Source organism: Aquila chrysaetos, chromosome 6 (assembly GCF_900496995.4).
Source record: "Aquila chrysaetos chrysaetos chromosome 6, bAquChr1.4, whole genome shotgun sequence".
Lineage (NCBI taxonomy): Eukaryota > Metazoa > Chordata > Aves > Accipitriformes > Accipitridae > Aquila > Aquila chrysaetos.
Window position 1 is genome coordinate 2,092,946 of NC_044009.1, and position 13,875 is coordinate 2,106,820.

General features: G+C 35.1%; 1 protein-coding gene across 13 annotated transcripts in view; it reads left to right on the forward strand.

Annotated features, from left to right (window-relative positions):
• The window catches only part of LOC115343224, a 182,580-nt gene that overhangs the window by 20,900 nt on the left and 147,805 nt on the right, over positions 1–13,875 (forward strand). For 2 of the 13 annotated variants that reach the window (XR_005932632.1, XM_041124170.1), the window contains one exon: positions 8,277–8,353. The exons of the other annotated variants lie outside the window; for them this stretch is intronic. Coding sequence is in view for 1 of the 2 variants with exons in the window: in XM_041124170.1 (XP_040980104.1) it covers positions 8,277–8,353 (77 nt within the window). In the remaining variant the exon portion in view is untranslated. Of the gene's footprint in view, positions 1–8,276; positions 8,354–13,875 lie in introns of those variants that run through there. 13 annotated transcript variants of the gene reach the window in all.

The following is a 13,875-nucleotide window of genomic DNA, read 5'->3' on the forward strand; positions in this document are numbered from 1 at the left end:
CTTTTTAGAAAATGCAATAATGACTGCTTAAAGTAGGATTAGATACATTACTAAATAGGCTTTGAGTAGCAATGTTATCTTGGTTTTTTCAGTTTGCTACACTAATGGAAGCAATGCGTGCGTGTTGAGAATTTTCTCCTCCATATTCTTCATGTTATTACAAGACAACACAGTGTAATAAAGAAAGAAATTTCTAGGCACTGATATCAATGACATAATGCTGCTAGTTGTCCAGATTGTTGTAATCCCTCTGTTTTACATTTGCTTCATATCATCACATTTCTGCTGCATCAGCTAAAATATTTTTCATATTTTTGCATTGAAGAATGTTATTGTGCTGCATGTCTTAAATTTAGGGGAATTTACAAGACTGAGTAACAAGCTTTCAATTGAAACCAGGGCTAGGAATGTACGGAGCTTTTGTATTAAGCCAACTCAAACATATCGCTGGTTCATTGTTTAGAAGATCAGAGCTGTAAAAAGCTCAAGTTTTGGCTCCTACTGTTTTTAGGTCGCAAGTGCTTATCCTTGAGTATTCTGCCATCTAATTCAAGCTTATCACTATTTGATACTTTTTCTTCCTTCACCCGCTAACTCCACTGAGTTCCAGTAAAAGTATATCTAATTGAGATACTTTTTTGAATGTTCGTTATGGATGAATGGATTCCCTTCGTATTTTACCATTGTGCGTGTTCAACTGATAACATTGTTTTGTTCCTCTTTCAAATCCACACCTAGGTGAAGTAGTAACCGATAATTTTAGTCAGTCATTTAAGCTGAAAGATTGTAGTTCAGGTAGACCTACATTAAAATTACTGGGTAAGCAGGATAGAAGACAAACAAGACTGGGTTTCCAAGATTGGAGCTCATGGAATTGTAGACAGTTTGTTTAACAAAAAAGGGAACAAAAAAGAGCTACTCTTCACATGATAATGTCATAGCCCCAAGCTAACAAAAAATTGGCTGCATGCATAAATTTAATCACATAATAAATGTTTCAATGGATTAAAATGGTGCATGTAACTAAATAGTCTGTGGGGGAAAAGCTTATTTTGTGCCATTCCATGTTTAAAATGTTTTGGTTTTAATAATGTTAAAGTTTTCTTTATGGCCTTGATAATTCAGGAGAATACGTGTTAATCTGTAACAGAAATAACTTGAGCATAAATGTTTTGAGATTGTCCTTTAATTGGCAGTACTCAATTTGATTAATTGAAGTTTTAGATTCATCAATAGTGAGAAAGTCCTATTTTACAGGAATTCGTACATCGAAACTTACCAAAAAGGGGGGAGGGTAAATAAGATGATGATTTAGCTTTAGAGCCTGCAGGAAGGCCAAGCCAAACCTGCATTTTTTCATATGTAGTTGGACATGTGACAATGTAAGGATTTGAAGCAATTTTATAGTTGCTAAACCAGGGTGCCCCTTTTTAGACTATTTGACAAAAATGAATGTGTAACTTAATTCAGGAACAGCATCAGGTGACACGCAGGCTGTCATATGTTAGTTTAAAAAAAAAAAAAAAGAAAAATAGTTACCATAACAACTGATTTGCCACTTGTATTTCCAAGACAGAGAGTATCTTAAAAGAAAATGTAATAGGTCAGTCACATGCATGTTAGTAGTGTTTTCAGTGAAAAAGCGCAAAACATTTTTTTTTATGGGGGGCAAGAATGATTTTTTCTTTTTTCTTTTTTCTCCTTACTCAAGTTAATGTTTTGATATCGGAACTAAGATTATGCTTCTTAGATGGTCGTGTCCATTACTGGAAGCAGCAGCAAGTAAGTATGTTTAAAAACAAAACAAAAACCCCCAGCCCTGAATACTTGCTTTCTAATCGTATTAGGGAATACTCTGGACAGCTGACCAGAGAGAATCTGTATTAAACAATGCACTATCAGGTGCCTCTTTTTTTTTTTTTTTTTTTTTTAAATTTTGAAGACTCAGAACAATCTATTTATATTTTTAATTAATTGTTGAGGATCTGATTCTGCTCATGTTTGAAGTCAATAGGAGTTTTACCTTTGACATCTGTGTTTGCATGTTCAAGCCTTGACATGATTTATTTTCTATTTTGTGTCAGCTTCTCTGAGCTAACTTCAAAGCCTACTTCCAATCCATGTTTCCTACTTCTCCACTGAAGCCCTTAGTGCTAAAACTCTTGACATCATCAATAGAGGTAGCCTGAGGATCATCAAAGAATTCTTTGAAGACTTGTTAGTAATTTCCACTACAGACAAATATTCTGCTGAAAAAAAGGTTTTGACTCTACCCCCTCTTTCCTGCAGGCAGTGATAAATAAAGAATTTCTGCGAATCAGATTATTTTAAATCTGGCATTTCATATGTTCTCCTGGGTGGGGGCAAAGGGAAATTGCAGCTATAATTAGGTTTCTCCTCTATTCTATTATTTAGTTTTGTTCTTATCTGGCCTGCATTTCAGCTAGCAGTTTCTGCTTCTTTTAGCCTATAGATATGTATTGTAATTTTGATCATTTTATCTGGAATTTTATGTGAATCCATCGCTGTAGTAATTACTGTATTTCAAAAGCAAAGAAGCCTGACTTCTCCACATATGACATGAAGAAAGAAATACTAGGTTTTGGACTCATGTAAGTTAGTCATCTAAGGAGAAATAATTTTTCGTTAGCAACAATATGTAAATTTAGTATCTAAACTGTCTACAATAACTTTATTTTCTTAACAGTTTCTCTCTTAGTTCTCTTAAAGGTCTGAAAAGACACTTATTTGGGTATGGTAACGAGAACCTGTTAGAGCCCACAGTTAGGCATTTCATTGATGTGCATGCAGCCCTTCCTGAGAATCACTGCTTCCCATTGATTTCTCAGTGCCACAAGGTGGTTGCTTGAAAGAATGAATTAGTCTTAGTGTACAGTAGTTCTGTGAATTTAAATGTACACATTTAACTCCCTTGAGACAAGCATCAGGACAAGAGACATAATGTAATTACATGGCCAGAGCGCACTATCTCACGGTTGTCTGTAGTACGTCAAGAGATCTCTGTTGTACTCACTGGAACAAAGTGTGGTTATATAGTATTTCTCTGTTCGTCTCATGAGATTTTGAAGTAATGCTAGTGACAGAATTGCAGCATCTGCCTTTTCCACTGCAGTTTCTTTTAATGTTGCTTAAAATGACACTGTTTAGGTTTATAAACCCACAGATTGACCAATCTTATTATTTTAAAAGTAATAGGGGAAGTCTGCATTCTAAATATCTACATGCTTTTTAAATCTACTACTCAAATAATAATGAAAAGATTATTTTAATGGACCTAAAAGAAAGATGTTGAATGTTTCTTCAGCTGCCTCTGTAGCAGCTGGAATAAAATATTACTAATGCTGATCCCAGATCTTTGTTGTATTGCCATGGTTTTATGTGAACATTTTTTAAAAAAATTGGCATCAGAACCACTGTTATAGGTACCTACAGAAATTACCATGTTTATTTTGAGTCTATTTGCTGTATGTGCACAGTAATCTTTACAAATTCAAGGGATATTTTACATAAAACTGTGCATAATTTAAAAAAATAATAATATTAGAAGGGAAAAGTTAGAGCAGTACCCTGCGTGTTTGACAAGAACAGGTATAGGGGTACACTGACTTTGCTGTGCACAACTGTACATAGTCGGAGACTAGAATCAAGTTTTGTGAGGCCCATACAGGTCTCTCCGATATCATCCTTTTCTTTTATGTATTGAGAATGTTTTGTAGCTTTTATTTGCTCTCTCTTCTCATGTACCTCTCCCTCTGCTGGAAGAACGTGTCATTTCCAGATGGTAAAACAATTATTGTGTATGTCCCTGAAAGTAGGAATAGATATAAAATAAAAGCTACTACCACTATCCATAATTATTTTTTGGCTTGGCGGAGGAAAAAGACCAATGAGTGAACCTGCTTTGTTGACAAATGACCTAACAGATGATGACAGGGGAAAAAGAATACCAAAGGTGGGAACTTCAGTTGACGGATACCTTGGGGAAAAAATTCAGTTCAAAAAAGCAAAGCCATGGTCATCTACACTCTCATTTTTTAAACCCATGTGAAACTTTAGAATAATAATTTTGTCAGAGTTCAATAATTTCAAGATTTCAATAATTCATGTGATTGTGGGTTTATAAAATCTGATCTCAAGGATTGTCCTCTGGCAGATAGATACATTTCTGTTGCTATTTCAGTGCAACAGGGTGAGCTTTTTCACTGAAAGTTAGATACAATAGTCACAAAATTGTGTAATAAGATAAGTTTATGTTGTAGATTTTAATTTTTTTCTTGCTGGACCATCTTTTTGATTTTTTTGCTAGACTGTGTCCTGCAGCATTTCCTGATATTAAACAGAGTTCTCTATGCAAGGATTTTACTTTTTGAGGAATGAGTTACATTGCAGTCAAACCCAGATGTATTGACTCCTTGATCTCAGTTCAGCTAAGTCTTCCATAAACGATCTAAGATGTTTTAAAGACAGTGCAATTTAAGTATATTTTTTTTTACACATTCTGCATGTGGTAGATTGTGTGGGATGAATAGTCTCAAGTCCGTATTTTTCTCAAGGTTTATATTGCAATGAATGTTTTTGGAAAAAAAAAAATGCTTAGATGGAGTACACTTTCTTATATTGCTATAGGGAGAATGTTGAAGAAGAGTATAAGGCATTTATAGAGGAGGGTGCAGCCTCGCTGGACATAAAATAGTAAGGAAAACTGTTGTTAAATGGTTATTTTGCAGATTATACCTTTGAGGGTTTTTGTATCGAGGTTTTTGGATTCTTCTTCCTCTAAAAGTGATGCAGACTTTGGGTAGGACTGGCATATTTCTTCATACTTTATTGGTGGAAATCATTGTGAATTGTTTCAGGCCTTTCATATACGGAGAATCTAAAACAAAACGGGAACCATTATTGTCTTTTAACTGATTGGATTAAATGCGTTCCTTCCAATCACTCCCATCTTGCATCTTCCTTCATTCCAAATATTTTGAGTCTTTGCAATGTAGTACTTAAGCTTGTATGTGGAGTGAATAACATGTCTGGTAAACATTAGTCTGTGCAGATTTATTCTTTTCTTTTATTTGAACTTCTGATGATGTTCTTCATCTTCTTCAAACTTCTGATTTGAACAATGATGATCTCTCTTCCCCATCCCCCACCCCCCCTCCCCCCCTTTTTTTTTTTTTTTTTTTTTTTTTTTTTTGGCAAATGAGACTAGCTAGATATGTGCATCCGAACCCAGAGAGAGTCTGCCTTCTGTCTACTATTGTAATTGACCAATCAATGCACTGTACATATGTGTGAACATATATATACATACATATGTGTATATATATGCAGTGCTTGTTTTGTTTCTTCTAAACCATCAGAGTTACTTCAGATGGGATTTTACAGTTAGTGCTGACTGAAGAAAAATGCAAGAATAACATCTTGCGTTGTGCAGAGTTACAGTTTATAAATTGAAAAAGAACCAGAAATGCAATTGATCCTCATTCAAGAGGAATCCCCCTTCTCTTGTGCAGGAAAGTAGGATTTAAATCTCTCTCATTTAAAACATACCTGCCTAATAGCCTTTTGCTTTTCAGCACTGAAGAACAGTGCATGCAGTAGTTGAATGGAGGCATTCTGTGTGAACACAAGGAAGCTCAAGGTTCAGTGTATGTTAACCTTCCCTGTAACCCCTGAAACTACTCGGCGATCACTATGGAGTAGTTCTGACTTTTTATCTGTACCCATTTTTCCATTGGTGGTAATGTCTGGATAATGACAGCTCTGGAACTGACAGATTTAGCACTACTTTCCATTGCAGTGTTCACCCCTACCCTCATACCTTCTCCCCAATAACCCCCTTTTTTACTTAAGGGTTTTTGCAATCTTAATATTAATTAAAATATTCATTAAAATAAGTATGCTATAATATTAGGAAATCTTTGGCGGGGGGGAGGAAGAGAAGTCCTTTTTGTACAGGTTTGTACTAGAATGTGTATAAAAGTTGGTAAAATGGCTGACATTTTAGACAAATATTAGTATACTGGTAGCCTTACAGAAATATATCTAAAAAGAAGTAATTATGAAAAGGATCTTACAGTACTGTGTTGAAATAGTAGCTAAATTGATTTGTTAGATTCCTCTCTATAATCTCCAATACACATCCCTAATCTCATTTCACAACAACAGGGCAACAAAGTGATGATTAAACATGTTTGCTGATTTTGCAATTAGAAACCTTGGGCTAGCCCTAAACATGCTGATTCTATTAGACTTGCAAGGAGTGCTGGAGATGTTGCACTAATTGTGATAAAAGGGGTCCCAGCATGTGTCAAGCACATCCGCGTTAACTCAATTTAATGAGGCATCAGTTTGGAGTTAGAATCTAACTGTACTCTCATCTGCTTTGCTTTATTGCAACTTCTATAGCCTATGATATGTCTCCCAGGTAATTATGTTATTCTGAGACTTGTTAATTATTTTTTTAAAAAGATAAATTATTGGGTGGTAAAAGGAATGAATCTAGATAAATTCAAAGTAAGAACTTTGACATGAAAGCTTAAAAGTTCCTGTATGACCATTTATCTTGTCAACAAAAAACACAAAGGGCAACCTAGATAAAATTTTAGGCTTATTAGGTTTATATTTTTACTGAAGATGCTTCTTGCTAATGTCTGTTATACTTCTGTGTTCTCATCAAATTCAGCGTTCTGATTTAGTACTTTTAATGAGCAGAATTTATTTGTTTTCATCTGTTCTGCTTGTATCTTCAATCTAAATTAAACAAAGCTGTGGTCCCCAAGCATTGTGAAAAATGGGGGGGAGTGGTGTATTTTTTATTTTTTTTTTCCCCTGGTAGCTACACAGAAGTAGAAGCCGCTCTGAAAATATAGATGCTGGGATGTAGTGATGACCTTTTGAGAAAACTGTTTGTTAGTAGAGTTCAGTCTAATCCAGAAACTTCTAGCATACTTTATTTTGACAACTAAAATACTTCCTTCTCTAAATCATGCAATAAAATAATTAGGGATTTTTAATCTGACCATATAAAAGGATCATTCTGAGCCCTGAATAAGGGTGGTGGTCATTTTGGTGCTAAGCTTAAGAAACTAAAATAAAAGAACAATTACTATAAAATGCTTTCCTTTGGATTTTTGGTTTGTTTTGTTTTAAACTTTCAGATTGACTGCTCGGCATTTTGCTTAAACGAGAAGCCAAGCTCACACATATGGAAGATTGCCAGATACTCTAAACCCTATTTTGGTGAAATTACAGTACCCAGATTTCGGTAACAAAGCACATTGATTTTATATTCAAAAAGATTTTTATATTTAGTCTGTTAACCTTTTGTAATTCCCACCCACAGCTTTAAACTGTAGAACATTTTTATGCTAATTGTTGTCAGTAGGGTATCTGCCATGGCCCCTTGGTAATTTAAATCCATTGAATTGTAATGCAGGTGCCGATAATTGCAGAACTGTTATTGTCTGACTGGCTGCAGCATATATGTCTCAAACAATTCTTTTCAAACTGGATTTGAGAACAGTTTAAAAAAACATCCCATATTTGAAGATAACCTTGCATCATATTTACAACAAAGAAAAAAATTGGAAGAATTTTTCCTCTCATTTCTAAGACAGTTTTACATACTTGCAGTTTTCAAACTGTATTCACTGTGGCAGATTCTAAGGTTCAACAGCTATTGTGTAGTTTTTAAAATGTCTGTTAGTCTCTTTGGTTTTGGATGTTTGTAGGAATTCTTGTCTAGTAGTTTCTGAAAACATAGTTGTTTGATGTAACATCATAATCCAGTGAATATGACATGGGAGTGAGAGGAAAAAAGAGGGTTTGTGTTCTGAGCCCAGATCATCTGAGTGATATTGGACAGATTAGATTACTTCTAGACTTGCTTTTCTCAGTATAGAATAATGACATTGCTTTTCCTTTAAACATCTCAAAACATTGCGTCTAATCTGAACTGCGTTATAGCCAACAAAAATCTGTCCTATAATCTTCATGGGCATATGTGTATGTGTTTTCTCTCCATAAGAAAACTTAGTATTCTTTATTTTACTAGGATCTTCATTATGTCCTTCATAAGATCTACGTAATGCAGACTTAATGATCATGCAATAGTACTTTGTTTGGAATACACAATATGCTGAAGTGCTGCCTGGGAAAATATTTTAAATACAGAGTAGTCATTACTTTTATTAAATGATTATAATTTTAGTGGCTTTGATGAACCCTCCCTCTGAGTGAAGTCTTTGTTTCCACAGAATGCTTTAATATGGATGAGAGTCATTCTCACGAGAAAAATCTTTGGTTAACTGAAGTTACTATGCAGAGAAAGAAGGTAAATTTAGGGTCAAAAATAGAAGCTTTTTGTAGTCTTCACTGTAAAATGTTTTTTTGTTTTTGTTTTTTTTTTTGATTAAAACCACTTGAATTCAATATTAATTTCCAAAGATGGAATTAAAAAGGTGTTCTAACAGTTTAAAGGCAGTGACCAATAGTAGTGAAAAATCATTGCTGGAAGCTGAAGTTCCAGGTTCCTGACTGGGAGCATGGCTTTCTCAGCAGAACAGGTTTTAGGATTCAGCATGGGCTGGCTGGTTTTGGCTCTGTTGTCGCTTGCTGTAGAAGTTCTGTTGTGGAGATGTAGTTATATAACTGTTGCAGTATCTAGTTGTGGTAATAGAGTGATTAACTCCAGTGGGTTTGCATTAAGATGCAGAATGCAAGATTCACTGCTGTTTCCTCATGCCCCTTTATAACTATTTGTCTGGACCTAGTTACTGAAGTTCTAGGGATCTGGACACTTTTTTTCTTTTAGCTTCACCCTGAAATAGTTAATATGGCTTATTTTGAAGCAAAATGTATTAATGTTGCTAATACAAGAAAAAATTCTGTGGCGGTTAAATTACCTAAAGAGTAGTAGTTCACATCTCTTAGTGAATATTCAGATTTAATTGGCTAAAAACTTCAGTGGTGAATAGCTGGTTGGAGTAGAGCTCCTGCTCTGCCTAGGAGTTACTGTTCCTACTGGAAGACTGTCCATTTAATTCTTTTCAGGTCCTGTTGAACATTAATCATTTAAAAACAGATTTATTATATAAAACTACACTTGTCCGAGGGTCTTTTGAACCAGAGATGTTTTTGTACTTCTGGTGAATAGGTTTATTATTTTTACTATCTTATTCATGTAACTAAGATACTCTGAGCCTGTCGAGATAAATGGGTGCAGCTTTTACTCATAAAAACATACATCCTAACTCGTATGGTACTTTAAATCCCTTCTAATACATGTTGTCTGTATATGAAAACCTAAATGCAGGCATTAAGATGATAATTTTGGGGAGTAAACCCTGACTGGAGTTACCTACTTGGAATTCTTGCTGACTCAGCCTCGCCGGTTCAGGATTTTGGGGATTCTGTTTACCTGTACTACAGTTATCCTGGTGCTAGTAACAGTTCTTCATTCTTACTTCTTGAAGTGTTACAGTGCATGAGGATGCTGAATAAGGTCTTTACCCTGTGGCAAGACAACTCAGGCTCAAAGCATAAACTAAGGATAATATAGAACCCTTAGATCTTAAATGCTTGGGTTTTGTCAAATTAACCTAAAACCTTGCTCTGACAAACTATTGGGGTTTTTTGTTAACTGAAGTTAGCTTTGCAAGATACTAATGGAACAGAATTTTCTCAGTTAACAGTTTATTTCAGTCTTGGTGCCTTCATGGTTTCATGTTTTTCAACCAGCAGTGAAAGCAAACTATTTGTTAAATATGTTGCCTGTGTTTTACATTAGGGAAGCTTGGGTTTTGCTGTTGGAAACACGCAATGTGTTTTCCTTATGGAAACTGGCAGTCTAGCTGTGTGTGGTTTATTTTTATTATAGGTAATTTGAACACCATTTTCTAACGCTGGCTGTATCTTAAAGCAGCACTGAGAGATAAATTCACCTAGTAATTGTTTTACTCTGTGTGTGTGTGTTTAAAAAAAAATGGGGGTTTGATCTAGTAGAATACCTGTTTTGGAATGTTAGTAGCTTCCCAGACAGGATTTATGGTGAAAAAGATCAAAACTAAGCAGTATCAACAGGCAAGGCACAGATTCCCACCAACTATACTGTGTTATAATACTACCTGTGTAATTTACGCCTGATGGAGCCCTTTCAAATAACAGAAAAGGACACCGATTTATCCACTAGGTGTGCCGGGTATAAATTTTATTCTGGTGGCATCATATTAGATTGGTATAAAGTGCTGTCTAGAACTAGGCTTGTCATTCTGAAAGGTTATGTTAACTAACTTGGTCACCAAGTATCAGTTACCAGTCCCAAAGGTAATCTACAGCTGAACTGTGACTGGGATTTTGTCATTTCAAAATATTTGCAAAATGTAGTGTTCTTTTAAAAAAAAAAAAAATTTGAACCCAACTGACAACAGCCTCTGGTATGTTAGCAGCCAGGTGTAGCCACAGATATTGTTTAACATTAGTTTAAGAAGGAATATTTATATAAAATATGAATATGAACATATATTTAGGTAATTAACAGTAATGACATAATTATATTACTGCATATGTTGTAATATAGCTTTTAGCATAAGACCTATTGAAATGTAGTCCTAAGGAAAAGGAAGTTTTGGAACTGAATTAGAAGACCTAAAGCCAATATTATCACAAGTTGATGCTTACTTCTGTTGAAAGGAGAAAAAAATAAATTATTTGCTTAATACTAACAGTCATGATGTTCACTATGGAAATACAGTTTTATAGTTTCTCAGTTTTACTGTGTTTTACCCATTTGCTGAGCAGTGATAAATGGAATTTGGCAGAAGAACTAAATTACCTCTTTGAAAATGTCTGGCAATACATGTATTCCCAATGACCAAAGAGGGCATATCATAGGGAAAAGTATACATGTGAAAGAGATGTGACTATACATGCTTTTGTGTAATGCTCATATGGTGTGTGACAATCTAAACTGTAGTTTCTGTATCGTACCCTGCCTCACCTTGAAAGGTCCAAAGTAGGTCATATGAGGTGCTGAGAACTCAGTTGTCCTTAGCTGTAATAGAAAGTGAGGGTGGCTGTCAACTTTTCCTGTCATATCACATGGAGACGACTATGTTAATCGATTGCTCTCCTTAGGTGTTGATAATCCTGTAATGCGACTTGATAATCTTTCTTGGTTTTAACCTTTTTATTTTATAGCAACGATTTATTTTATAGCAACAGTTCCATAGCAACTGTTGGTTCCATTTGCAATCATAGTACTTAGAGTACTAAAGCTTCATAAAATTCACCCTGGATTTGTAATGTTGGGTGGCTAAAGACACCAATATTTGTTCATGGAGACATTCCTTTTGACTACATTCCAAAAATAATACTACTTGTATTATTCTTATGTTGATTCCTACTGTGTACCAGTTTAAAGAGGTTTGCCAGCAAAACCCATTTCTCAAGGAAATTCAGTTGATACCAGAACTCTCTATGGGAAATGGACACAAACATCAGCAGTCTATTAAGGCAGCGGAAAAAAACATTAAGTGTAGAATAGTCTTTTGGAATAGAAAGTACTGGTAACTGGCTGAGGTGCAGTACATAATGTACAAAGCTGTCTCAAAACAAGTCTTAAATAGGAGAATGCCTTTTAAAAGGGACACTCACAGAACAGACGCCTGACCAATTTTTTTTACATTGCTTAGAATACTAGGGAAGAATTTTTAGGTACTGCAGCAGTGATTGTGGTGTAAGAACGTACATAGAATAGGCAAAACTAGAAGAGACATTCCAGTAGGATCTTCTTTCATGCTGTCTCTTTTTCATCAGTCTGCAGGTGGAACAAACAGTGCTTTTCTTTCAGAATACTTTTTAAACAGCACTGAGCAAAGACAAACCTGCCCTTTAGAAACAGTGCACTGTTAGTGTTACAGAATAGGCAGGGGAAAAAAAAAATCCCCATTGGCTCCTCTCTTTTGCTGTAGTATAATTTTTTTTTATTTGAATTTGCAGAGTTAACATCTATTTTGTATGAGCCTCCTCTTTGCAAAGTACTTGGGAAGATTCAGAAGAGTTACATACCTAGCCTCTTTGAAACTTTCTTTGCACTCTTGAGTGGTATGGAACACCCTGACTATGAACACCCTAAAATCCTAAGAGATCCTAACCCCCTAAAAGATTAGACTCTGTGTTCTGTTCCTTGAATGCATGGTATATCGTATTTTTCGGTTACAACAGTTAAATCTGCAGTCCGTAATGGAATTTTCAGAGCTTTCTTTTTTAGGAATGTAAGTGCTAATGACTTTCAGTATGCTATCTACAAAGAAATTGAAGGTGTCACTGTAGCATAGATATGTGTTCTAGCCTTAATCAGGCTGTATTAAAAATTATAGTAATGAAGATGAATCAGAGTAGGCTAATAAACTGGCAGTGTTCCTTGTAAATTCTTTCAATTTACACACAAGTCTTTCACTGCTATAGTTACCATACTGACAAGGGAGACCAAAATTTTTTGCTACAAAGAGATTGTCAATTATACTATGGCCATACTGTGAGAGTTTTAGCTTCACAACTACTGTTAAGTGCTTAACTTCTGCAGCTGTGTTGTCAAAATATTTTTTTATACTTTAAATTCTGTCCATCAAGACTGCTGAAAGGAGCGGTCTTGCCTTGCTGTTTCAGATACGGACTAGATAACTTTTTCTTTCAGGTTCTGTTAGCTATGCTGAACTAAACGGTGCGAGACTCATTTAACAGCAATTCCTGTGAGAAGAGATCCTTTAATGTACTCCTTTCTGCCATTTTAATTCATGAATGCTATAAATGAAATAGATTCAAATTTTGGTTTTGTTTGCATACATGTTTTGCATATACTAATGTGTTTATACATGTACTCATACTTTTTTGAGGTTTGGCCTCTAGCAATACTAATGTGAACATAAGTTAATACATATTTGCTTATATACTAATATTCTGCTGAGTGCATTATTGTTGATATATCGCACTTGACAATTTTCTGTGGGATCAGTATAGTAGTGAAATAGACCTCAGTAGCTTCAGTTAATATTAGTTTATTTAACAAAAGTTAAATATATTTTGCTTTCTGCTGAGTAGATCATGTCTTCCTTTTTTTTTTTTTTTTTTTTTTTTTCCTTCCCCTTAATGAGCAAAGCTCTTTGGTGAATTGACTCTAACATTAAAGACTAATGCAGTGTGTCTGGTCACCTTTAAATGAAATGTCTATTACCCCTAGGACCAATAACTCTTTATTTTTAAAAAAGTTCAGTTAAATGAGGGTGATATTACAGCATTTAGTCTGCTACAAACAGATAATAACTATTTGCATGGTGTTAACAAATGTTACATCTGCACCTGTAGGGTTACTGCCTTGTCATCTTCCTTACTGAGGGTTGTTCAGTGCCAATATTTTTTCCTTCCCTTCCCCAACCGCCCCCCGCCCCCAACTTCTGGCTTGATGTCCTACACAAGTGATTAGTGTGCTGTAATTGAATTGGCTGTAAAAAGATAATTAATTGATATTTCACTCCCAGAGAGGTCAAGCTGCCCTATCTTGCATGGTTGTTATGAAAGTAGTCATCCTGCTGGCGCTTATCCCTGGAAGGTGGCACACGATCTTTGTCTTGCTGATAGTAATAATTGTTGTAATTAAAATTAACATGAAGGGGGTATTTAAGGAGTGATTCTCTGATTTGGATGCCTTAGCTTCACTTTGAAAGCATTTGAAACTGGAATTTATAAACCATATTAGGTAGTTGTCTGGGTAGTATTTTTTTAATGCCTGGCACAATACTATCTCATTTGCTGTCTAAACCTTCTTTGTGCCATATTACCAGTAGTGTGGGGTGACAA